Below are 27,878 nucleotides of genomic sequence, written 5' to 3'. Positions count from 1 at the left end.
AGCTAGAATCTAGAATCCTGGAACTGCTGATGCTGACAGCCCCAATTTTATCCTTTGGTAATAGCAGTGACCCTGGAATTATAAGCTTGGGGGCAAAGAACCTCAAGGGCTTATTAAGATTCCTGGTAATGTTCTGGAAAATGTGTTTGAGAGTCTTCATGGAACTCAAATCTCAGCACCACAGTTAAGTGACTGAGGCAAAAGAACCTGAGTTTAGAGAAGTTTAATCAGGAGCAGATGTTTCCCTTCACACCACATTGCTGCGTTAACATCCAGAATCCATGACTTTTTTTTTTCCCCCACCACTGCCTGACTTACACAGGCCTCCAGAACATTAATGAAAGGCACTTTAACAAAATGTTGAGCTGGCGCTGTTGGACCAATGCTGTCCTAGTTTTAACCCTTAGTTAAAAAAAAAAAAAAACCCTTTTCTGTCCCCATGACTCCAGACCAGCAAAAATATAACACAGTCCTAATGGCATTTGAAACCCTCACAGTAAACAGAGCAGTGAAACTAAGTACTTGGGGATGGTTTCCATTACAGTGTGCTAAAGAAATGAATGTTTTATTGTTCTTTTTGTAAATACCCTGGAGAACCCTGGGATGGTTTTTCTAGAAGATGAAAATGATCTGAGAGTTTCAGATCTCGGGAAGATATGTGATCTCTTTGCGTAACAAATAGGGTGGTTGTTTTTGGGGGGAGAGGACTTTCCATTTACAACTGTTGAGAATTACACTTAAAGATGATTTCCAATACCCAATAACCCTTATATTCAATACTCAACTCCTTATTTCCACTTCTTGCCTTCATTTTTATTTTTTCTGTATTCCATATGAGCGCCAAATGGTCTCAAAGTTCTCCCCTAGTGAATGAACATAGCATGTCTGAATTCATGTCTGTGGCAGGTTGTATTTTCCAAAGATATCCTTCACCTCACATGACAGGCTGGAACCTTCTCACTCCCCCGACAAGAGGTGGAATCTATATGTGTCTCCTTGGACCAGTATGGCCCTTGACCAATGAGTAAAGTGAAAAGGAGACTATGCAACTTTTGAGGCCTGGTCATAAAATTTCCACGAACTTCCACCTTGTTTTGGGCGAAGAACCCAGCCATGTTTTGAGGAAGCCCAAGCAGTCTGTGGAGAGGCCTGTAGCCAGCAACTACTCGCCAGCAGTGTGGGTGCACCATCTTCTTTTTTTTTTTTTTTTTTTTGCGGTACGCGGGCCTCTCACTGTTGTGGCCTCTCCCGTTGCAGAGCACAGGCTCCGGATGCGCAGGCTCAGCGGCCATGGCTCATGGGCCCAGCCGCTCTGCGGCATGTGGGATCCTCCCGGACCGGGGCATGAACCCGTGTCCCCTGCATCGGCAGGCGGACTCTCAACCACTGAGCCACCAGGGAAGCCCTGGGTGCACCATCTTGCAAGTGGATTCCCCAGCCACTGACCAGAGGATACCATGTAGAGCAAAGATTAGCTGCCTTGCCAAGTCCTGCCCAAGTTGCACATTTGTGAGCAAAATCAATGAATGGTGTCACTGTAAACCACTATGTTTTGGGGTGGTTTGTTACACAGCAATAGACATTCTCTTAAAATACAGTAAGCCTCACTAATTCATACCTATGGGAAGACACCAGACTGCAGTACTTTCTTAAAGTAAAATCCACAATCTTTATAAAGGATGCTGTGAGGAGCGCTCTCAAACATGTGGAAATGTAAACAAGGATAACACAAACACTTCCAGGGAGTGGGCCTCTAGGGACCTGCTTTAATAAAGAGGTAAGAGTAATTTGTAATTAGCCTCTCAGTTTGTGATGATGCATCTGAACTGGTGGCACAGGTGGGCTCCCGGAGGTGAGCACGGCCCCCGCAGCGTGCCTTACATTATTAACTGGCTGAGCAAAACCGTAGGCACACGGAGGCTCGGTTCTTGTTTATCACATGTTACAAACGCGCAGCACATGCATTAGTGATTATGTCTTACTATTTAGGAACGTCACAGGACGATGCCCACGTTCCCAGGCACCATCAGACTCAGAAAGAGTCACCGAGAAACCCTGTGCTTGAGGCTTCGGGAAAAAATCCATCTGCATTCTTAAGGTGTCATAAAGAGAATCTTCCCTTGCCCTCCGGGGAGTGTCTCAGAGGTCAGAGTGGCAACAGCATCTCTCATTCAAAATGGGAAGTCTTTGAAATAAAGTTTCCACCCCAACTGAACGATGAAGAGTTCCATCAAAAGCTAAATTTATTTCTACCACAAATATATTTAAACACTTTCTTTTAAAGTTTTTCCGTCTCTTCAGGTATACTGCGCTCAATAACGTCCTTATCACCCCACCAATAGCATCCCTATCACTGCCAACGATAACGTCCCTACTTAAAGGAAGGGTGGTATGTGTGTGCAATGGAACATTATTCAACCATGAAAAAGAAGCTGATCCTGCCACTTGCAACAACATGGATGGACCTGGAAGGCATTGTGCTAAGTGAAATAAGTCAGACAAAGAAAGGCAAATACTGGATGATGTCACTCATATGTAGAATCTAAAAACGTCAAACTCAAAGAAATGTAGAGTAGAACGGTGCTTACCAGGAGCTAGGGGGGCAGGGGAAATAGGGACAAGTTGGTCAAAGGGTACGAACTTCCAGTTGTAAGATGAATACATTCTGAGGATGGAATGGACACCATGATGACTGGAGTTAACAATACTGTATGTGTTGTATAATTGAAATTTGCTAAAGGAGTAGATGGTAATATTTTCAGCACACATGGGAAATGGTAACTTTGGATTAACGTGGTAGTCATTTAACAATATCTCAAATCATCACGTTGTACACCTTAAACTTATGCAATGTTATTTGTCAATTATATCTCAATAAAGCTGGAAAAAAGCAAGCTCTCTACTACCGCACCAATAACATCCCTGCTATCCCAAACAATAACATCCCTACTAGCCATCCTCCACAGCGACCATTTCAGTACCCAGGAATGCTGCTATAAGGCTAACAGAATGGACACACAGACTGGGAAGTAATTAATTAGATGGGAAACCTTGGTTTAGCCTATTTTCTCTTATTGCTTAGGCTAGGTTTATAATAGTTATTAGACTATGTGGGCCATTGGTCCAAACATACCTCTACAGATTACAGCACCACTCACAAAATGGTCATCTATCTTATTTTTCAGTCTTTTAAACACTTAAGAAGTCATAAGTGAATCATTTAGATTTTCCTTACAACAGATCTTTCTTTCCATTGGAGTGTTAAAAGGCAATATTTACTTTTAGCTTTAAAAAAAGAAAATAATAGCTCTTGTACCGAACTCCAATCACAGTTATTAGTTAAGGGGGAAGACAAAAATCATTGTCAGTCAACAAACATTGATTTACTAGATGAAGAACACAGGGAATATTAAGATGTGCCCAGCAAGATTCACAAAATGAGGGCACGTGGCACTGAAATTCAGCACGCCACCATTAAAAACCAGAATTAATCAATCATTTTTTTTGATAATGAGGGAGAAATAATTTAAAAGTCAGGTTGACCACACAATCACAGAATATTCAAGATGACGGATGTGCAAAAACTCATTTGACACATAAGAGAACCAAAAATTTGCAAAAATGATGTGTCCCTCCTAAATGCCGGCCCATGATTCGTTAAGCAGTAGGTTTCCTTTAGTGGAATCAGGGGACAATTCTGGAACTGGGCTTTTAAAGTTCCAGATTTCTCCTGGAAGAGGCAAGTTGGTTTCAGGAATTGAGTACTTGGTAAGCAGCCCCTCCCTACCCCCTCCCCAAGCCATCCTCAACACTGCTAACTGGTCCTAATGGGATCGGGCTCTTTGAACGGGAATTCTCCCAAAAGCAGAAGAGGGGAAAACCTTACATGGGTTGTAACCCTGTCACACCGGCTCTCAAAACCCTCCGAAAAGATTCCACATAATCTCCAGCAATAAAATTGAAACCTTCCAGTTTGGGGGAAAGAGCCACCCGCCAGGATAAACTCCATCTCTCAGACGAGACGCTCCACCCTCCACGTGCCAAGAGGTCAGGCCAAATTCCCACACTCGCTATCTGTGCTAGATCCCAGACATAGCAGCAGGCAGGAGGTCTCACTGAGCAGGGATGCTCAGAACCTCCGAACAACCCAGATGGGAAAGTTCAACCGGGCTGTAAACCCGTCAGCTACCACATGTGTTCACTGACAGCACATAATTAGCGCTCACAACATGTTCCCCTCCCATAAAAGATATATATTTTTTGCATGCCATACATGCCACTTTGGAAACTTCCCTGGTGAGAACAGCAAATTCCATATTTGTAAACACGTCTGGTGGGAAGAATGAAGGGGAATCGGGTGACATTATAACCCTCCCAAGTCACTTCCAGGGAGGGCTGACTCAACAAGTTTCGACCACCCCCCAAGCACAGACAAAAGCGACCGCAAGTGACAGGAAGGAGAAAACACGTGAGTGTCCGTCACCTTGGTGTTCCCTGCCTCACCTCCAAAAACCTCTGTCCCTATACAGTTCTGACACCTTTCAAGCCTTGGGAATCCACGGGGTCTCGCTCCGTCATTGCCTAAATATTCATTGCGCATCTACTATATCAGCGGTCCCCAACCTTTCTGGCACCAGGGGCCGGTTTCGTGGCGGGGGCGGGGGGAGGGATGGCTCAGGCGGTAATGCGAGCAATGGGGAGCAATGGGGAGCAGCAGATGAGGCTTCGCTCACTCGCCCAGGCGCTCACCTCCTGCTGTGCGGCACGGTTCCTAACCAGCTGCTGCCCCGGGGGTTGGGGACCCCTGTAATATATGACCCCCGCTCTTCCCGGCACGGAAAAAAAGACATGGAAAATAATAAACATAATAATTAAGTAAAAATAGTAAAGTATCTTCAGAGGCAAAAGAGGTACAGATACAAGAGAGAGAGAGTGAAGGGAATAACTAGGGTGGGGAGGGCAGGGGCTAAGGTGCTCTTTAAACAGATACACACTGCTATATATAAAATAGATAACCAACAAGGACCTACTGAACAGCACAGGGAACTATACTCAATATTTTATAATAACCTATACGGGAAAAGAATCTGAAAAAGAATATACATATATCTACATATATATATAACTGAATATATATAGTATATATTATATTCAGTTATATATATAACTGAATCACTTTGTTGTACACCTGAAACTAACACAATGTTGTAAATCAACTATACTTCAATAATAAATAAAATGATGGGCAGGGTGCTGAGAAAGCGAACTCGAGCGAAGATGTGAAGGAAGGGAGGGAGTAGGCACGCAAGTATCTCGGGGGGAAGATGGGTCATAAAAGTGATGTCCCCTGCCAAGGGTTAGACCGAATTCAATAACCACAACTTGGTGACCCGATTCACAGTGAACTGAAAGGGGAAATACACAGTGCATACAAAATCCCACGCTGCATCTCCAGGATGTAACCTGGATATCCCCTGGGTTTTACCCACCCACCCCCCCAAATATTATTTCTCAGGAAAGAGGGAGTTAGTTCACACATTTACAGACTTTTACAAAGTCTCTCACAAGGCAAGGACTCTCTGTCACTTTATTTTGAACAACAAATACCGACTGGGGAAAGCACACCAGTCAAAGCTTATTTGGGACGTTTACTGAAGTCATCTGATGCATTTGAGTTTTTAAAAGGAGGTAAATACATTCAGCAAAAGCTTAAAATAATTCCTATAGCGTGAAACAAAATTTGGGGGGAGCTGTAGTAAGCATGCTTCTTAAAGATCGCTTTTCAAAACAGTGCAAGGAATTCTATGCACGAATGCAAATGTGCTACTGGGACCTGGATGAATCTCACAGACAGAGTGTTGAGCAAAAGACGCCATTTACAAAGATTACACTTACATAAAGTTCAAAACCCGGCTAAGCTAACCTTTGGTGTTAGAAACTAGACAGAGGCTACCTTTGGGGAGGAGAAGGAGGCGGGGTGATGGGAGTGGCCATTGGTGGTTCCCTGAGCTGTTCTGTTTCTTGACCTGGGTGCTGGTACCCAGGTGAGTACATTTTGTGCAAACTCACTTACGATTTATGCACTCACCTGTATTTATGTTATTTTTAATAAAGAGATTTTAAAAGAGCTACGCAGAGTAAGTGGTTGCATTATGGTGATTTCTCATTCACGTATGAGCTGGATAAGAAAAAACTATCCTAATGTCAAATGAATGGGCACTTAGGACTTAGGATAGAGTTTCCAGTGATAGCATCATTCATGAATTTTAAGAGTGCCAAATTCCACACAATTTGGATGAAAGTAAACACGATGATCTTGAAACCTGTGTTAGAAACTCCCAGAAGTCCCTCTGGTGATGACAGAGACACTAAGGGCAAAGATGCATGAAAAGGGTTGGAACAAAATTGTTTCACGAAATGTAAACATGGGGCGGGGAAAGCACTATTTTCAAATTTATGTGTTTTCAGATAATTTAAAGTATGCATGAAGAACTAAATTAATAATTAATATTCTAAAAGGAAATGTATTTCAAATATATTCCTCAAAGGTTATATGGTAAAGTTGACCCCAGTGTAGTTTTTGGATCTTTCCATGAGGAAAATTTTCTTTCAGTTGTCTAATAAACGCTTCTTCTTGTGGCTGACAAGACTCAAAATCACACATATTTTCTGTCAATTTGGAAAACACGGAGAACTGAAAATTGTTTAAATAAATGAATCCTACAGAACTATGCTGTCCCAGACAGTAGCCACCAGCCACACATGGCCATCAAGCATGGGCAATGTGGGTGGTGCAACTAAGGAGCTGAATTCTTAATTGTATTGAATTTTAATGAATTTAAACTAAATTTAAAAACCGAAGCTGCATAAACTATTTTTCTGTTAAACACAACTTTATTTTGTAGGCCACTTCACTTTACTGAAAATTTGGCATCCAAATGGAGACGTGATACAAGTATAAAATAGATACCGCATTTCCAAGATTTCGTTGGTAAAGAAATAAAATAAAATATCTCATTACACATTGAAAACATAATATTTTGGATCCATTAGGTTAAACGAAGTATATTACTAAAATTAATTTCACCTTTGTTTTTATTTTTTTAACAGGGCTACTAGCAAATTTGAAATGACACAGGGGCTCAAATTATATTTTTATTGGACAGCACAACTAAGGAGTAAAATGCCACTTTTTAAAAGATTTTATTGAAGAATAGTTGATTTACAATGTTGTGCTAATTTCTGCTGTATAGCAGAGTGATTCAGTTATATAGACATACACATTCTTTTTATGTTCTTTTCCATTATGGTTTATCACAGGATATTGAACATAGTTCCCTATGCTCTACAGTAGGACCTTGTTGTTTATCCATTCTATATATAATAGTTTGAAAACGCCACTTTTGATTAGGGACCAAAGGGAAGAGATAAAAGAATGAGAATCAAAGCTGGAAAAGCCAATATATTTGAAGATCTGATTAACAACTATGGTAGAAGAAGTCCAGGGCCAGGTTGGGGGAATGGGGAAAAGTAGAAAAGGGGAGTAAAAGTCCAAGAGACCAAGGTCAGATAAGCTGGAACTGACCCAGACAGCAGAGCAAATGCTATCGACGATTCCACAGCTGTCACCAGACCCAAGGACCTAGTTTTTGCTGACGATGTGTTAGGAGATTGCTATGTCTGTTATTAAAGGAGCAGAGGGATGACAGAGGTGCCAAGCACGTATCTTTCTGGGGTGACAAAAGAGAGGAGGGAGCTTTAATCGCCCTCCATTGGAGGTCTGGGTGAGGATTAGGAAACACAGTTACCCCAAGAGTCGGGACCGAAAGACTTGTTTTAGCGGAACCAAGAGAATACAGTCAAGTACTCCACTCATGTGGGCTTATGGCAATTCTGTGTGGTGGGGAGGCAATCAGTATTAGGGACCCACTGTAAAAAGGGAGAAGACGGCCCTGCCACCTGCTGACCACCTGTGATTGTCCATGGTTTGTAAGTGTTCCATGAGTTCCTCGTTGACTTGGTGCATTTTCCCCAGTATGCTCCACGATATAAACAGGTGTTTGGGGAGGAGAAGAGACAAGGGGAAAGTTCTTAAATGACCTTTGAGAAACGCTGAGCTAAGCTAAGTAAGCAGGCTTCTTACTGCAGACCTTGTCAGAGCCTTGACTCTTCTAAGGAGCATCATGACCGTCAAGAGGGCTTGCACCCTGCCTGTTTCCCAAACATTCTGGACTGCAGAACCTATTTTTATTTATTTATTTATGGCTGTGTTGGGTCTTCATTGCTAAATGCAGCCTTTCTCTAGTTGTGGCGAGTGGCGGCTACTCTTTGTTTCAGTGCACGGGCTTCTCATTGCAGTGGCTTCTCTTGTTTCAGAGCATGGGCTCTAGGCGCACAGGCTTCAGTAGTTGTGGCACGTAGGCTCAGTAGTTGTGGCTCGCGGGCTCTAGAGCGCAGGCTCAGTAGTTGTGGCACACAGGCTTAGTTGCTCCGTGGCATGTGGGACCTTCCCAGACCAGGGATTGAACCCGTGTCCCCTGCATTGGCAGGCGGATTCTTAATCAAGTCCCCAGAACCTCTTTTTCCAAGGAACATTGCAGGAAGAGCACACATCAAGAAGTGCTGGCTTAGCAGGAAATCACTCAGATCTTCAGCCCTTTTGGCTTCACCCTCAGCCCAAAAGGAACACAACTGTCTGTTGTAAGCACAGTTCAGAGGCAAACGGGAGCCAGAACCTGCTTTATCCCACCTTGTCCGTCGCAGACTCCCTCTGGGGCCTATTTCAGCAGCTATGGAAGCCAAGTACATCTCAGGTGCCCCCAGTCCACAGTGCTGTCCTGGAGAAGCAGACATCTGTCCCTCACCTACAGGAACTCCCAGGCTGGCCTACAGCCCACCCAAACACCTGGCCTCAGGTGAAGTCACGTGAGCCCTGGCACCTCCAACCTCCCACCAACAAGTGGGGATGGAGGAGAGAGTAGCCTTCCCAAGGTGCCAAAAGCAACCCAGAAGGGTTGTCCTCCTGAGAGGACAGCCTGATGCCCAGGCCTAATTTCTCTCTAGAACATAGTGTTCTTGGGCACAGACCTGCCACCTCGCTCCGGTTTACTTTCTGTTTCCCCTCCAGTGTTTTGTCTTCTCCACCAGCCTCCAGAAGAGTTTCTGATTCCTTGGATTTGGGGCAATTTCTCTGCAGAGACCACAAAGGAAGGCAGGCTGACGGCCACAGGCTGCCCACAGACTCAGCAACAGGCCACTCTGTTCTGTGCGCATCTAAATGCCACTTGTAAAAATCCCAAGTTGATTTTTTGATAACAAGTTCTGTTATTTTATTTTATGTGACATGTGATCCAAATGCTAAAAATTACATAAAATCACAATGCTTTACATGGTCAAGTTCTAATCCTCAAGTCAGATATTAAAATTCAGTTGCTTAATAAAAAATTACATTAAGGAGAATAATGAAGATAATTCAGCAAGCCCGTGGAAAGAAAGAAAGAACAGCTTAAATTTAAAAGTAAAACAAACAAACGAAACAACAGTCTCAGAACCATCCTGGGCATAACACAGGAACACACGTGAGTTCTACAGTGTATAGGGCAGTGGGGTTTTTTTTGTTTGTTTTTGTTTTTTGCGGTACACGGGCCTCTCACTGTTGTGGCCTCTCCCGTTGCCGAGCACAGGCTCCGGACGCGCAGGCTCAGCGGCCATGGCTCACAGGCCCAGCCGCTCCGCGGCATGTGGGATCCTCCCGGACCAGGGCACAAACCCGTGTCCCCTGCATCAGCAGGCGGACTCTCAACCACTGCACCACCGTGGAAGCCCCGGGCAGTGGTTTTTAATTATAACCCAAAGGCTTTTTGGATCAGGCCTTGTAAAGTATGTACCGGGAGGGGAGGGGCCACAGCAATAGCTTCCATGGAGATCACCAATGACCTCATGGCCATCCCACCAATGGCTATTTCTTATTTTTAGTCTCAGAAGCACCAACAGTGTTGACAAGCCCTCCCCTGCTGAAGCACCCTCAGCTTCCGTCACCCGCCCTCCCCGAGTTTCCCCTGGACCTCTCTAGCCACTCACTTTCTGCCTCTTTTCTCTGCCCAGCAGGGAATGCTGCAATTCCTTTGGGTTCCGATGGAGGCCCTCTTCCTTCACACCCTCCCTTCCTTCCTAAGTGATTTCATCATGGCCATGGCACCATTCACCATCTACCAGCCGGTATCTCCAGCCCAGACCACTGCCCTGAGCTCCTGGACCACAGAAACGATGGCCTGTCCCACAGACTTTCTTATCTCAGCAGAGGCCTCCATTCCTTCAGCGGCACAGGCCAAACCAGCCTGGTCCCTCCCTCCCTACCATGCCGTTATTCGATCCGTAAACAGCCCTGGTGATCCCCCTGGCTCCGCAGTCCTCAAATCCAACCACATCTCCACCATGATGCTGTTCTGACAGCTAAGCTACAACCTAACCATCTACAAAGAGACACTCCAACAGGATCCTAACTGCACCCACCCTGCCCCCCATCCAGTCTCTACCCCGCAGCCGTTCTGATCTTTCCAAAATGTAAATCTGGTATCATTCTCTAGCTCCTCCTAAAAGCCGCCCCCCCAGCGGCTTTCCACTGCATTTGGGAGAAAAACCCAAATCCTGCTGCTGGCCTGTGGGCCCTGCACACATGAGTCCTGACTCTCCAGCCTCACCCTCCAATCTCTGCGGTCAAGTCAAAACGGCCTCTGTGGGCTTCCCTGGTGGCGCAGTGGTTGAGAGTTTGCCTGCTGATGCAGGGGACACGGGTTTGTGCCCCGGTCTGGGAGGATCCCACATGCCGCGGAGCGGCTGGGCCCGTGAGCCATGGCCGCTGAGCCTGCGCGTCCGGAGCCTGTGCTCTGCAACGGGAGAGGCCACAACAGTGAGAGGCCCGTGTACCGCAAAAAAAAAAAAAAAAACAAAAAAAAAAACGGCCTCCATCCCGTTCCTCTGACGAAACATGCCCCCCCCAACCTCCTGGCCTTTTTCCAAGTCCTTCCAGGTCCCACTACCTCCACTCTTTCTCACCTGTTTAACCCTCAGATCTCAGTGCAAACCCCACTTCTTAGTGCACCACCCTCTCCTCCCACTGCCTGCCTGGGTCAGGGCCCCTCACCATGTTCCACTCCGGAGCACATACCCTTTGTGATGAGACCTCCACCCTGTGACTACCTGCTCTCAGCTGGGCTGTAAGCCTCCTGTGACCAGGGACGGTACCTGGACTGGCTAAGGCCTCTCCAGACAACACCTCAAAGGTCTGGTCACAGAAACATGGGTGAACCTTGGCCACCGGTACTGGGTCTTAAGTTCACGCACAGGGCAAAAAACGAAGCAGAAGAGTTTGTCTCGTTTTGGGCGGAGTGATCAAGACAAGCACACAACGCCCTCCCTCCCCTCAGGATCAAATTAACTTCAGCTAACCTCTCAGGACAGAACAGGGAGCTCACAGGCCAGGGAAAAGAGCAGAAAAGGAACTTTATAAGCAAACAGGCCTCCAGGCAGCAGCTCCTGCATTGTTCCCTCCACTGTGAGCGTCTAAGCCTGTGAGGCCCTCCTGCCTCCTACCCCGGCCTCAGGGGAGAGGGTGTCCCATCCCACATGTGCAGATCACCCCACCCTGGACCTGCCTCTGCTTTTTTTTTTTTTTCTCTGTACGCGGGCCTCTCACTGTTGTGGCCTCTCCCGTTGCGGAGCACAGGCTCCGGACGCGCAGGCTCAGCGGCCATGGCTCACGGGCTCAGCCGCTTCGTGGCATGTGGGATCTTCCCGGACCGGGGCACGAATCCGTGTCCCCTGCATCGGCAGGCGAACTCTCAACTACTGCACCACCAGGGAAGCCCCTGCCTCTGCTTTTTATCACCTCTAACTTCCGTTAACTTTTCCTTCTCTATCAGTACCTTTCAGCTTTTAAAGATGCTCAATTCTCCTATTCAAAACAAACTAACAAGAATTCCTTCGACCTGTACCCTGTCTTAGCCTCTATCTATACTTACGTATTCTCAAACCCAGAATGTGAGGGGTCTCTGCCTGCCCCATCCCTTAAAAATTGCTCTTGTGAGATTTATCAGTGGCCTCCAGTGGTCAAACCCAGTGGGCGACCTCCCACCCGCAGTGGGTTCCAACTTGACCTCTTTCCTGCTGTTACGGTATTCCCTGGTCTCTTCCCGCAGATTCTGGAACATCACGCTCTTCCCTTTCTCCCCGTGCTTCTTTTAAAAGCCATTTCTTTTTCTCCTTCTCTGGATCCTCCCCAGAGCTCTCTCCTCTCTCCCTCTGCAGGAATGAGTGAGCTCTCCCATCATGAGTTCACCCTGTCCACGTCTTCGCCATCTTAGCCAGGGGCTACTCAAAATGTGGTCCTCGGCCCACTGCTGGTCCACCAACTTTCTGTTACCAGTTTGTGACAAGATAGGTACACAAAACAAGAGAAAGCATTTATATACTTTTCTAGCTCTTCAACGCTGCCACCATGTTTCACTGTATTTTACAAAAGCATCCCTCCTTAATGAACTGGAAAAGAACAAAACAAACAAAATCTGGTCCTCCACCACGGAGAATCTGAGAATAAGAGAATCTGGTCTAGATCTTGCAGTTCTCTGATGGATCTATCTGCTTACATTGAGAAACCAAGACTTCCCAATAAGAAAGTAAAAAACGTTATCCACTTCTCTAGAACAAAGTCAGCCAACGAGCCAGCCAAGCAACAGAAGACCTTAGGATCCTGGGTCTGTATTTTCCACGAGGCAGCAATGGGCTGAGGCCCTTGAGATGGGCATGTGCCCCCCAGACAACCCCCTGAATCACTTCCGCACCATCTCACCTGCCCCTCAACTACGTCCCCATTCCCCGCCTCCTCCCAAGCTCCAGTGTAACCATACCTGCCTTCTGGAATGTTTCCCAGAGGGTCCCACTGGCCCCTCGGTCCCAAACATGCCCGTCACCAGCCTCATCACCTCTTGCCCCCAAACGGCCCCTCGGGCTGTGTGTTTCTCCCCATCCTTGCAAATGACCCCGCCTGACACTTCAGTCCCCTGAGTGTCACGTTAGGCTCCCCTCCCTCCTCTGTGACACAAAGTCTTAATGATTCTTCCTCTGCATTTCTCTTTTAATTTGTTCAGTCACTCGACAAATATGTATTAAGTTCCGGAGACATAGCAGGGAACAGGACACCCCATCCCCCGGCAGTGCCTCAGCCCCTTCTCCGTCCAGCCCCAGCCTTGAGCCACTTCCCTCCACGCCGAGGCTACCCTCACTGCTAGAACCACACTCCACTTTCCCTTAACCTCTCCCCCAGCCCTACCAGGGCAGCCTTTTAAAAAATGTCACGATTCCCTTGGTTTGAGAGCAGATGAGGGTGCAGTGAGGAAAGGGAAGCCTTTTTAATATAATTTCCCTTTCACTCTCAGTCGGCATCTCGCACTAATTAAAATTAGACCCTGCACAGCACTTGGAGAAATGAAGCCCCGAATACTCAACAATTAGCCGGAATAAACGATGAGTCATTTAGATACCACAGGCAAAGTTTCAGAATCCTGGGGATTTGAGATACTCTGTTTCATTAAAAGGAGCCACTGAGATTTGAAATACCTGTCGGGTTCTCTTCTTTAGGACAAGATGGAAGCAGCATCGTTTGGTTTTCTGAAGGGCAATGCCTGTAGTTTAATCCAGGCCACTGAGTTTCCGAGCTTCCCCACACAGAACCTCGCAGGGGTCTGCCTCGATGTTTTCATTCCCAAGGCTCCGTGGTCCAGTGAAAACCGAAACCTAGTTCTAAGTAGGTCCTTCAGGTCCATCATAAAAGGAGTTCATCTGAGAAAGTGAGAGCCCAGAGCTGAGGGTCTGAAGGTGAGGCCCTGCAGTCTCGCCCAGACAATGGCAGGGGGGTGCGTGGCTTTCTCCCCTGGGCAGCCAGGCCTGGAGCCCCAGACTCCACTCAGGGGAGGCCTTGGACTTGCTCTGAAATCTGTCCCCACGTACCAGACACAGTTACACCCAACTGCCTCCCATGCCCAACCCGGCCTTCTGGCTTGGACGGCTCCCTCCCAGCTCCTGAGGGCTCCGCAGAAGTGGCGGCAGGGCCCAGTGGTCGGGAGTGCGGCCCCTGGACCAGACAGGCTGGGTTCCAACCCCAGTCCTCCTTGTCCCAGGTGTAACTTTGGGCAAACTGCAAAGCTTCTCTGTGCCTCAGGTTCTTCACCTGTAAAATGGGGATAAGGCTTCAGAAGGCAGAGATGAGGGTTAAGAGTATAGTGCTTGTAACAGCCCTTCAGCACAGGGTCTGCCTGGCATCTAGAGGGATTCCCTCTGTGGAGTAAAATCCCATTTAAAATTCAAATTAACCTATATATGCATAAATAGGCGCCAGCAGCACGTAATACAGACAGAGACCAAATCATCTTTTTTTTTTTTTCCCTTGTATTCCTGCCCCAGGGGAATTCTTGCTCCTGGAGCCTGAGACTCCAGGCCATTTCCTGCATCTTTAGAGGAAGGAACCTCACCTCCAATTTACCTAAGCTGGCTTGAGTAGGGCTCCCTTTCACATAACCAAAAGAACGGTGCCCAGAACAGCCTTCCTCCTCCCACTGTCCATCCTAAACTCCAGCCAATCAGGACATGGCTCTTTCTCAGCCTTGAGCCTTTCCTCCATGCTCCCATCCACACCAGAAACAGCACTGTCCACCAGGCCCCTCCACCTCCTCCAGTGCCCATCGCTCGCTGCTCAGAGCCCCCATCCTATAGCTCACGTCTCCACAGCCTTCCCAGGCCACAGACCCTCCCCAGACCCTCCTCCCCAGCTCCACGGGCACCCGCTGGGGCCATCCCGCTCCCCCCACCCCATGGCAGGCCAGGCCAGGCCCCATCGCTCTGCAGTCGCAGCCCCTGGCAAAGCCCCCGTCCTCTCTGAGCTGTCTCCTCCGGTCTAGAAGGGAGACATCACTGCCAGCGTGGCCCCCGGAACGGAAATGCTGTGCGGCACCAACCAGAAAATGTGTGCCGTGACTCGGCAAACTTTAAAGTGCTTTCGAAACATCCAGACACTTTCCCAAGAAGCTCCAAAGAGCGTAAAGTCATTCGAAGACGCACGTGTAGACTCTTCATTCTATATCACCCTGTCTTCTTTACAATCCTCTGGGAGCTCTGGAGAACAGAAATTCCAAAGGGTCCCACAAACACACCAGCCACACGAAACAGGCTCTGGGAGTCACCTGGCAGGCTGAACCTTTGTCTCAAAGGAACAGAGGCAGCACCGAAGTGCTCCCAGCCTTGCAACTGTCTCTCGAGCATCCGGTTCTAGGGCTTGGAAAATGTATTCTCTCCAAGTCTGCCCATAAAACTGTATCTTAAATGTTCTGTGGGCCCTAATAAATAATTTACATAAAGGGTCAGTTGGATGGAGCACAGCAGGATACCAGGGGGAAAAACACAGTGCAGTAGCCCAGGTTTAATTTGATCAGCCAGAGTGCTCAGAACATCATTAGGCCACACGGAAAGGAAGTGAGTCATCTTTTTTATACAGCTCCCTTCACCCTCCGTGTGAAATCGTGATGGAGGGGGGCTGTGAATTATGGCATAATTTTACATGACACAGATACAGATGATTTTATTTTTCCTCATTGTGGAAAATAATGAAATCTCCTTTCCCTCCCTCCAACCATGTCCTCTAACCAAAGGTTCTGCTAATTTAAAACATTTGGTGGCAAAACAACACTGAGGCATTGTTCTGAAGAAAAGAAAAATTCTAATCACTTTGAGTTTAATGCTACTGTGCAGAGAAGAATATGAGCTTATCCTGGATGTGACAAAATGAGTTAATTACCGTCTCATCGTAAGATGGATCTACTTGTCATAGGGACGGGAGCCATTATTTCACACAAAATAATGACCCAGATAAAAAAGGAATGGCTGTAGGCAGTAGCTGCAGTGACACAGCTTCATCTTGGTCTAAGTGAATGGCAATTAACAGGTGTCACCACTTGTTATACACACACACACACACACACACACACATATATACATATATATATATATATATATATATAGGGACCAAGCTATTCATTAAATATTTACTAAAAATACACAAAATAATTTTTCCTGTCTTTCTTCCCAGGGAACTCCTGTAGTCTTCGACCCGTGGGATGACAGGAAAATGTACACACGTGTGCAATTCAGCCATCAGCTGCAACAGCTGTTGACTTTGCAGAGAGGCCCCCATTCCTCTCCTCTTTGCACCAGAGGTGGTGTTTTCTCCAGAAATCATGTCCAACAACAGAAAAGGGGAGCAAAGGGAAGGGGGCCCGGTCCCATCATTTTGTACCTCTTCTCCTGGTTGTCATGGCCACTGGCCTAGAACTAGAGCCACAGCCAGCAGTGACAGCCAGAAACACTAGATCCTCCCAGGTGGAGCCCCCGGCCACGGACCGACAGGGCAGGGCCACATGGCCAGGCCACCTCAACACCTGGGTTCTCCAGAGTGGGGAGCTTCCCTTCCGCTCTGCTGACCACAACCATGAACTATGTCTCTACTGAGAGAAAAAGAGGTGAGAGACTCCGAGATACACATCTGGAGACCAATTCTGGCTCAGAAATCTCAGTGCTACCTGAGTGTGCAACTTGTCTAGTCTGCCTGAACCCAGTCATTTGTATTTGAAAACCAGGGGGACAGAGGCACCCTGTGCCTGCTGCACAGGCAGAGGCAGGATGGCACAGCGGGCTTTAAACTGTATCCTCTTCAAAATGTTAAAAACAGAATCGCATGGAGACTATCATACTAAGTGAAGTCAGCCAGACAGAGAAAGATAAATATCATATGTCACTTGTATGTGGAATCTAACCAAAAGATACAGGTGAACTTATTTCCAAAACAGAAATAGACCCACAGACACAGAAAACAAACTTATGGATACCAAAAGCAAAGAGAGGTTGGGAGAGGGATAAATTAGGAGTTTGGGAATAACATAAATACACTACTATATATGAAACAGATAAACAACAAGGACCAACTGTATAGCACAGGGAACTATCTCAATATTTTGTAATAATGTATAAAGGAAAAGCATATGAAAAAGAATATATGTGTGTGTGCGTATATATGTATGCATGTATATATACATATACATATTTATAACTGAATTGCTGTGCTGTACACCTGAAACTAACACGACATTGTAAAACAACTATACCTCAATAAAAAAAATAATTTTTTTAATGTTAAAAACAGAATTCTTATACATACATAGAATGAGCAGGTGTCAATGATCGATTTAACCAATTATTGAATAAATCATGAGATACTGCCATGTGTACACACACACACACAATCAGTGGGGGGAAAAGAATGTTGGGATAAAAGTAAAAGTTAACACAAAAGTGGCTGATGTCCTTCAGGGCATATAAACCATAACTCTGAGGTTCTGTCCTCTGTGGGACAGGCGCCCACCTGCACTGCAGGCACTGCAGACACACGGCATCTGAGTGTCCACTCAGCAGGCTGTTTACGACCTGATATGGCCACAAGGCAATGGGTCAGTCCCGCAGTGATCTGGTTTGGTTAAGACAAAAGCGCCATATCACATGTTTTTAAAAGAGCCTGTTTGATAGTATGGCCAGAGCCGATGCCCTCATCTTACCAACCCGCCCCTCAAATATTCCAAGCATCTGAGTCTAATTACAAAACCATTTCTACAACTATTTTCCCCCAGTGCTCAGATCACGGGGTAAATCCCACCTCTAGAATGCCCCTACCAAGTTTATGAGAACATTTTATTCGCAGCAATCCAAAGAAGATGGCCCTATTTATACAGACATCCCTCTGAGTTATGAAAGCACCCATGTTCTCAGGCTTAGGCATGTGTGAACTGAAACTGCTTTTCCTCCCACTTCTTAAAAATGATCTGAATTCTACCATAGCAGAAAGAGTCTCCATCGCCCGCGTAAAATTACCCAAATGTCTGACCTAATAGGTCACCCGACTCCTGGGCTACGGGTCTCGGCTCCCATCATACCCGAGTGGTTATTCCCAGGGCCTTGTAGAGCCTGAACGCTCCACAAATGTTGAAGAGAGGGAGGCAGAGAGTGAACCAAAAAAAAAAAAAAAAAAATAGAATCACTGGTTGTTTAAAGGGACCATTCAATTCCACTTTTCTACAGAACTTCTCTCCACGGCCTCCTGTTGCTTTCACAGCCGAGTCCTGGCCCTTCCTTCCACCCCTCATGGCCCCTTTCTTGCCAAAGGTCCTCTGACCTTCTTTTCATTCCCCTCAGGCCCTCACACATGCTGCTCCCTCTGTTCGGAGGGACCCCAACCCGCCCACTGCAGCCCCATCAGGCCTAATCCTACTGTCTCAGCCCGAGGCGCCTCCCCGATTCCCACACCACACCCTGTCTGTCTGCTGCTTCCCTCCCAGTCATGCTCATGACTCGGGTTCAGAAGAGCCTTCACTGTGAGGACACGAGGGCAGGGACCACGGCTATTTTGTTCTCTGCGTGCCAGCACCTAGTACTATTTCTGGCCTGACAACAGCCAACAGTATTTATTAAAGAATTCACTGATTGACTGGATTTCAGACAAACCACAATCACCTCTACATGATGGGGCGGGGGGAACTGCCAATTATTTGGGGAGACTGGGAAGGGGAGGACAAGGCCAGCATTAAGCGATGAACTTAGCCCCAGTTTGGGCAAGGACATTCCTCCGGCAGTAAACGTCAGCGTATTGAAACTCAGCTCACCCTGCAATTAGGCAGGAAACCTCATATGGCTCAAAGAGAAGTTCAAAACCAGACATATTTCAGGGCAGAAAATGAACCCCCTGCAACGAGGCAATTTTCCCTGCTATGATCGCATGCCAGTGGTCACCGGACTGTGGCACGCTCCCGCTCTAGGAAAGAAGGGGGGCTCGTGACAATGAAGACCCACAGGGGGAGTGGAAGGTGGGATCTGAGGGGCTCACACCACCCTGAGGATTTGAAGGGGGTGCTGGCAGTGGGCCGGCAGGCCTGTCAGCTGTTAACGCCACTCCAGCCCTAAAAACACAGGGTCTGCCACCCTGGGAGGAGGGGAAGCCACCTTGTTCCAGAGCCAAGGCCAGCCTGAGTGGGAATGGATTGCCCCCCACGAGGCCACCCAAAGTCCCAGGTCAGAACAGGCCTGGGGAGTGCAGCCCACCTGCCCTCAGCCAGCCCCCAGCCATTCACTCAGGCAAGCGCTCAGCGAGCCCGTTCAATTGCATCCTGACTGCAGCACTCACCTTCTTAATGAACTCTGGGATGATTTTTTGGTCTGTCAGGTGGTCTAGGGAAGAATAGCAATCTAATTCCAAGATGTAGCCTTCATTGTGAAGATCAGTGTTCTGAGATCTGAAAAGAGAAACACACACACACACACAAGTTAAGATTTTGCACTATACACATATTAAAAAAAAAAAGAATCACTGGGTGTTGAATGAAATCCTAATTTCTTTCCTGAAAGTAACTGTCAAAAAGGCAGTTCTGAAAAAGTAATTTATGGTTAACAACTCAAATAATATAGAGGGACCTATTAATACTTCATGGAAAGACCTCCAAGACATATCATCAAGGAAAACACATCATTATAGAATGATGGGCTTAGTACAATAAGGTTTATACCTTAAACAACACACACACACACACACACACACACACACACACACTCCAGTAATGTATATTTCCCACTGGCAAACCAATAATAGCAGTGGCCTCTGGGGGGATGGTGAGGGCCAGTGTGGGAATCCGGCGGGGATGGTGCTGGTGATCAAAAGTGACTTTGGCTGTATCTCTAATTTTTTCACTTTTTTGGAAGAGAATATATTCACGTATCACTTAGAAAATTAAAAATTAATTTTTAAAAGACTTTTTTTTTTTTTTTTTTGCGGTACGCGGGCCTCTCACTGTTGTGGCCTCTCCCGTTGCGGAGCACAGGCCCCGGACACGCAGGCTCAGCGGCCATGGCTCACGGGCCCAGCCACTCTGCGGCATGTGGGATCTTCCCAGACCGGGGCACAAACCCGTGTCCCCTGCATCGGCAGGCGGACTCTCAACCTCTGCGCCACCAGGGAAGCCCTTAAAAGACTTTTAAAGGGTTCAACCCCTACAGAGGGCAATCCGGCAAAATCTATCAAAACTAAAGATGCATGAAGAAAAGAATATAAGGCAACTGAAGTAGAAATCCTGGGACGAGAGCGGACGTGAAGGGCTGTCTGAAGCAAACACCGAACACCTTGCGGTCGAGACGGAGGCGTCCAGCGTGCCCTGCCCTCCATCACTGCCCCCCGACCAGGGGGTGGGGCTGCTTCCCCATCCCCCTCATACAGATGTGCACGTGACTCAATGCTGGGTGCACTTGGGACAACCAGCAGCAAGTGGTCACCAGAAGGAAATCCCACCACTCCGTGTCACTCCTTTGAGGGACCCCTGGGTGACACTATGGGGCTGAGGGACTCCTGGGAGCCACATGGTTGTCAGAAATTGAAGGTGACTGGCTGGCCCTGCCGGACGTCAGACAACAGGAAGTGGACATCAGTCAAGGGCCAGCAGACCGTGCCCTTTCCTCGTGGGAAGGGGGACTTGGAGACCAGGGCCGGGCTCTCCAGGGCTCACACCGCGTGTACAGCAACTCTCCACTGCCGAGGGCAGAGCAGGGCCCTCCCAGCCAACTTAGGAGGGTCCCTACTGAGGAGGGGCCCCTGCAGCCCCTGTGAGAGCAGGTGTAGCCAGGACGGGTGCCTTCATACTGAATTCCTGAGACACGTATATCCCACCAAATAAATAGTTTCTGAATGCCTATTTGCTATAATATTTTAAAGATGAATTTCTAGGAGTCATATATCATTCAAAGCAAATTATGCTGCCATTAACCATCTGAGTATGATTCACACGAAATTCAAAAGTGGAAAAATTAAAGAGAATTTGGTTTTCCCCAGGTGTGCAACTGTGATTGGGTAAGCAAATGTCAATAATTTATTTTATTTTTCTCTCTAACATATCCTTTCAGGGGTAGGGACTGAGGTGCATACTTTTGAAATGTAAAAGAATCAACTGATTCCAAACTGGCCAAACTGGAATAAACTAATTCCAAAAGAATCAACCAATTCTGAACCTCAGCCTTCTCACCTAAAAACTTCCTCAGAGATTAGACTCATGTTCTCCCTTTTTCCCCCATGTTCTTACTCTCTCCCCACCCTAAACAAAAGACATGCTAAGAGGACCTAAAGCAGAAGATTCCAGACGTTTGAAAGAGAAGACTTAGTCGAGATACTGTCATATGCACCGTGTGGCATCTCAAACGACAAAGACAGGAAGAGGAAGAGGAAAATAGGATGTGAAATCCCCACTGCTGTCACACAGGGACTAACACCAGACTGTACAAGGTTATTTATAAATACCCACTGACATTTTATTTTATTTTTTTTGTTTTTTTTTTTATAAATGTATTTATTTATATTTGGCTGTGTTGGGTCTTCGTTGCTGCACACAGGCTTTCTGTATTTGTAGTGAGCCGGGGCTACTCTTTGTTGTGGTGCGCGGGCTCTAGGTATGCAGGCTTCAGTAGTTGTGGCTCGCGGGCTCAGTAGTTGTGGCTTGCTGGCTCTAGAGCGCAGGCTCAGTAGTTGTGGTGCATGGGCTTAGTTGCTCTGGGGCACAACATTATAAATCAACTGTACTTCAATTAAAAAAAAGAATCCTTCAATAAGAAACCACAACAATAAAATAAAATAAGTCAACACTGTATCCACTCTGTAAAACACCCATAAAATGAATGGAGGGAAGACGGGTCTGTCTTTAAACAACTCACAGGCCAAACTCGCTAGACGCACAAGGGATAATTGTTAGTACAGGATCTAATAACTCTCAGCTTTGCTTCTAGAACGAGAAGTACTCTGAGGAGGAAAGCAAGCTCTGGTTCATTTCATCAGATAATTAACTCAGTTACATCTGAACTGAAAGAAGCACAAACGGTGGACAAAAATAGGCATTATTACAAATTTTCTAGATGAAACATGAACACTCACATCTTGGCCTATGGTCACTTGAAAGCAAAGCCATGCATATGGGAGGAACAGGTGAGTAACTAAAGGTCTCCCCTGCCTTACAGGAATTACCTCCACAGTTTAAAATGAAAGGGTTGGAACACTGAAGAGCGGCTGCAGGGGAGGGGTGTGGCAAGGACCCCTGACTACTCCGAGGACAGATGCCCAAGCCCTCAAGTCAGCACTCTGTGAGGGGTGAGGCCAGAGCTGGGTGGGTGGCACAGTCACACAGAAAGCCCCTCCCTGCCAGCAGCCCTGTGAAAAATGGTATCAGATCCACAAAAGCTTGAAGCTTGCCTACAGGGCTGCCAGTGGGAGCATCTGGGCTTCTCAGCACTGGGGGGAGGTTGGGTGGAGGGAGGGCAGTGACTGTGGTTGCTCTAAGGTGACCCCCAATGACCTTCCTTTTCTGGTGTTCATGCCTTTGTAGAGTCTCTCCCCCTGAGTGGGGGCAGGGCCTGCGACGTGCTTCTAATCAAAAGAACCAGGCAAAGGGACAGGAGAGCCCTCTCGTGATGACGTGACACCATAAGACTCCACCTTAGCAGATGAGAGCTAGACCCTGCCCTTGTTGGCTGCCAGGCTGCCAGGGCACCGTGTGGGCAGTCCCTGGATGACAGAGATCTCAGCCCTAGGAGATGAATTCTGCCCACCACCAAATGGAGCTTGGGAGCAGACCTTTCGCCAGTCAAGCCCCTGATGAGACTGCAGCCCCAGCCAATACTTCCACCGCAGCCTGATGAGACCTGAAGCAGAGAGCCCAGAAAAGCTACAGAAACTGAGATCATAAGTGTATGTTGTTGGAACCAGTAAACTTGTGGTCATTTATTACAGAGAGTAGAAAACTCATGCAGTGGCCGAGCAGGAAGACACGGCAGCTTCATGCTCAGACCAGGCCTCCTACTGGTGGCTGGGTCTAGGCTCAGGCCCCAAGATCCAGCCAGACACCTGAGAAGAGCCTCTGACAGATGATGAGTGTTTCATGTCCCAGAGGGCAAGGACGACCCTGGCATCAAGAAGCAGACATGCCATAGAAATGAGTCCAGGAACCATGGCCTGGCCCCCGAGGGACCACAGCACAGGGGAGTAGATGTCCTGCAGTCAGTCAAGTTCCTAAGAATCCTTAAGATGCGTCACCGGCTGAGCAGGGATCTGCACCCTCCTGTGGGATAGGGGAAACACCACTTATGTTTCCCCAAAGGACATGTCCTTGTGTTGTCCTGAAAAGGGATACTGGAAACCACCAAACATCCACCTGGACTGAAGCCCACTGGCTTCCACTTCCAGAAGGGACAGAAAGATCTGGGTCTAAACAATAAAAAAAAAGAGGGACACAGAATGCACTTCTGGAGATGTAGGATTAACTACCTGCCAAAGCCTCCCTTATCTAAAAATTAACAGTAAATACACTGAGATTAAATACAGACACTCTGAGAAGAGCATTGCTAACAACGAAATACGCTTCCCTGTCTCCCTGCATACCTCCCCTCCATAATTTCCTCTAGATTTATTAGTTAGAGGCTGCAGGTCCTAAACCTAACTAGAGGTGGATCATTTCCCAGCTGTGTGCCTTTGGACAATTTATTTAAACATTCTATGCCTCAGTTTCTTTCACAGTCAAATGGGAATATTATGAGTAGCTATCTCTTGGCATCCTTGTAAGGATTAAATAAGACAAAAGCATGTGAAGCCCTTAGCATAGGGCATGACAAGAAGTCCGGGCTCAACGAGTATTAGCAGCTGCTGATCTACTTCTATCATCTGTATGTGCATTCCTAGCCCTTTTCATAGTTCCTAATTACTCATGCATTCAACGAATATTGATCACACTACTACCTTGTGCCAGACACTCTTCTTTAGCATCAAAAGAGACAAAATCTCTGCTCTCACGGAGCTCACAACCTGGTGGAGGGAGACAGGCAATAAACAAGAAATACTCAGCACAGAGAGTATGTTCAACGGTGGTAAGCGTTAAAGAAAAAAGAAACAGCAAGGTGTAGAGAATCACGAGCGGTGGGAAGCTGCAGTTTTTATGAGGGTGGTCAGGGCAGCCTCACTGAGAAGGTGACACTTGTAATAAAGATCTACGGGAGGTGACCGTGCTCACAGCCAGGAAAGAAGCTTCCACGCAGATGAACGGCCAGTGCAAAGGTCCTAAGGTGAGATGGTACAAAACAGCCCCGTGGCTGGAGCTCAGTGAACCAGGGGCAGGAGATGAGGTCGGAGAGCCAACGGGGAGCCAGAGAGTGTAGACCTTACAGGCCACGGTGAAGACAGTGGCTCTTACTCAGAACGATAGGGGAAGCCCTTGTTGAACAGAGAAGTGACACCATCTGATTTATTTTATTTTTATAGAAGTATAGTTGATTTACAATATTGTGTTAGTTTCAGGTGTATAGCACAGTGATTCAGTTATAATTATATATATATATATAAATAACTTTTTCAGATTCTCTTCCCTTATAGGTTACTACAAAATATTGTGTAGAGTTCCCTGTGCTCCACAGTAGGTCCTTGTTGGTTATCCGTTTTATATATAGAAGTGGGTACACGTTTATTTTAAAAGGAGCCTTCTGGTTGTAGGGGGAAGCTAAGAGACTAACCCAGTGGTCCAGGCGGGAGGTGATGGTGACCCCAAGGGGGCTGGTAGCAGCATAGCAGTGCTGGGAAGTGGTGGATTCTGGATACTTTCAAGGTAGAACCTTCAAGACTTCCTTATGAACAGAACAGGTTGTGAGGTGTGAAAGGAAGAAAGCAGATGAGGATGGCTCCAAGGATTTTTGCTCCAGCCACCAAGAGAGTGGATGATGTTGCCACAACTATGATGGGGAAGGCTGGGGCGGGAGTGGTCACAGCCTTGGGGAGAAGATCAGTAATTCGGCTTCCCAGGTACTGAGTTTGACATTATCCAGCAGACGGCCAAGGAGAGATATCTGGTAGAGAGCTGAATGTATATTCGAGTCTGGACTTCAGGAGAGAGGGCTGGAGATGTGAATCTGGGAGTCATCAGCTGCCACATGGTATTCAAAGCATGAGACTGAATGAGATCTCAATCAATATATAGAGAGAAGAGTCAAGGACTGAGCTTGGGGACCCTCCACCATGAAGACGGTGGGGAGAAAAGAGGAGAAAGCAGCCAAGGAGACAAAGGAAGAGCAACCATGGGGAAGAGAGAAAACCAAGGGAACGTGCAGTCCTGGATCAAATCAAGGAAGCATGTCTAGGGGAGGGTAGGAGCCACCCTGTCCATTGCTTCAATTAACATATTTACAATCTTCCCCTCAATTTACTTATCCTCTTGAAATCCCAAGAGAGAAACTGGATTTAATCCACCCTACAGAAAAAGGTACGAAGAAATCAGTTCACATTTAATATTATATATGACTATCCTGTTACATGGGCTGACTGTCAAAGCAATCTGCTGATTTGGGTTCCGAGTAGCTTGGCTCCTTGAAAAAAAACCATCTCCGTGCTGCTGGGTCATTTCTCAGAAATGGCCTGGAGGGAGCATTAACTAAAAAGATCTCTGATGTGTATGTTTTTTTGGGTTTTTTTTTTTTTGCGGTACGCGGGCCTCTCACTGCTGTGGCCTCTCCCGTTGCGGAGCACAGGCTCCGGACGCGCAGGCTCAGCGGCCACGGCTCACGGGTCCAGCCGCCCCACGGCATGTGGGATCCTCCCGGACCGGGGCACGAACCCGCGTCCCCTGCATCGGCAGGCGGACTCTCAACCACTGCGCCACCAGGGAAGCCCTGTTTGTTTGTTTTGATTCTGTAATATTTATTCTCAGAGTAAGTGTTTCTAGTCCTAAGCTACACCAACACCCCTGCCTGACTATACTGTTTATGTAAGAGACCCCTCAAATCACATGAAGGCAATGACTGAAATAGTTGGGTTTGGGGGACAAAAGAAAAATCTCCCTTGATGTGCCTTAACTTTAGGCACTGGACCAAGCCAACAAGCAAACCCTGGGCTCTGTGCATCAGACCGGGTGTCCCGTCAGGCATTCTCCACCCTGGCTGCATTCAACCTTGGAATCACTCGGTGAGCTCCCACAAATTTTGATTTAATTGGTCTGTGGTACGGCCTGGGCCAAGGGGCTCTAGAAACTCCCCAGTGATTCTAATGGGCAACCAGAGTGGAGAACGACAGTCTAGGTGGGCTGTGTTGCAGCGGCTGCTCTCCTGGAGATTTTCCTTGGCCGTAACTGAGCACGTCCAAGGAAAAGAGGAAACACGGAAAGAAGGACTTGCAGAGACCAACAATGTAGACTCCTAGCCCCTCAGAAGAAGACAAACCTCCCAGAAAAAGGACAAGACCTTAAGGAAATATAAGAATGGACAACTCTATCTGTGCCTCTTTTAGTTAGAAAAACTCAAAAATACTTCCCGCTTCTTGGTTTCCTCACTCTTCTTATGTTTTATTGTGCTAAGATATACATAACATACCATTGACCATTTTAGCCATTTCTAAGCATACATTCAGTGTCATTAAGTACATTCACAATGTCGTGCAAGCGTCACCACCAACCATCTCCGGAACTTCTTCATCATCCCAAACAGTCCTTGCTCCTTTGACACCATAGAAAATGGGACTTGGGCCAAAACTGAACATGAACATGCAGGAAAATTTAGATAAAGCTTCTCAAACAAACACACGAGAGCCGATTCAGACGCTGCGCATTTGTGCACAAACCTTTCCTAACCGTAGGGCAGGGCAGCAAAGAGCCCACATGCCGAAGTACCTCAGAGGTCAACACGATTGGCCCCAGACATCAGAGCTGTTTAAGACCATAATAAAACACCACCTATTCCGTGTCACGTCGCCCTCATTACTCAGACACAAACATCAGCTGTCATAAAGACTGTGCACAAACTCCTCATGTCACCACTGCCACAGCTGCCAAGGGTTGCGTGGTTATTCCCCAGGCAGCTGGAGAGTCAGAAGGTCAAACCAAGGGAAGCAAACTCAAAGGTCCACAAACACTGAGTGAAAGAGGATATTTTTCGACCAAAAGACATAACCCGATCACTTTGTTCTCATATAAAAGATACAGAAATGGTCTTCATGTCCACCAAGAAATATGCTCTCTCCTATTTTTCTCCAAACACAGAGTCCTGTCTGACTCCCTTCCACATTCCCATGTCTGAGAGCGATGTGGCTACAGAGAAACTTGACCCACCAGGGGAAAAGTCCCAGTGCACAGGTGATGTCAAGTGGCATGGCCGAGTCACCCCCGTACTGGGGAGCCGATGGGAGCAGTGGAAACCATGGTGAGCTGGGCAGTTTCTATCCCAACCATTACTAGAAACTCCAGGCCGGGGTTGCCAAATCTTCTAACTTTTTTAAAGGAGTCATTACACCATGTTTTTTGGTGGCCGCAAATGTCAAATTTTGGCTCCAAACGATGTTTATTGCTATTATGTAATCCAACATCTTTGGGACTGAATCTGACCTCTGGGCCATCAGTCCCTGGCCTCTGGGTTCCGTACACAAGGCTCCAATGTGAGTCACAGAGGCTGGATGCCAGGCAAGAGATAAGAGCGAACAGATTATCCAACTGTATCATCATCAGAATAACTAACCCTAAACCCAAGTCCGATATTTCACCCATTGTAATGACCTGGCAGATTCTTCCCCTCCTCACTCCCCATGACCGTGGTCAGGACATCGACACTGACCCTGCCTGATCTCACAGTGGCTGGGACAGAACCCTTTTGTAAGCCATTAAAAAAACATGTTTGCAAGCAAACACTGTAATGCTTTATGAGTTACAGTCATGAAGGGTTAATCCTCAAATTATTCA

General features: G+C 47.1%; 1 protein-coding gene across 3 annotated transcripts in view; it reads right to left on the bottom strand.

Annotated features, from left to right (window-relative positions):
- RFTN1 (raftlin, lipid raft linker 1) overlaps positions 1 to 27,878 on the bottom strand; it is a 204,628-nt gene that overhangs the window by 75,145 nt on the left and 101,605 nt on the right. For all 3 annotated transcript variants that reach the window (XM_027086561.1, XM_027086558.1, XM_027086560.1), the window contains exon 4: positions 19,274 to 19,382. In XM_027086561.1, the coding sequence (XP_026942362.1) occupies positions 19,274 to 19,382 (109 nt within the window). The remainder of the gene's footprint in view (positions 1 to 19,273; positions 19,383 to 27,878) is intronic.

Source organism: Aethalodelphis obliquidens, unplaced genomic scaffold (assembly GCF_003676395.1).
Source record: "Aethalodelphis obliquidens isolate GAN/ISIS:26980383/991018 unplaced genomic scaffold, ASM367639v1 scaffold56, whole genome shotgun sequence".
Taxonomy (NCBI): domain Eukaryota; kingdom Metazoa; phylum Chordata; class Mammalia; order Artiodactyla; family Delphinidae; genus Aethalodelphis; species Aethalodelphis obliquidens.
Note: the sequence above shows the minus strand (reverse complement) of the source record. Positions and strands in the feature narration are given on the sequence as shown.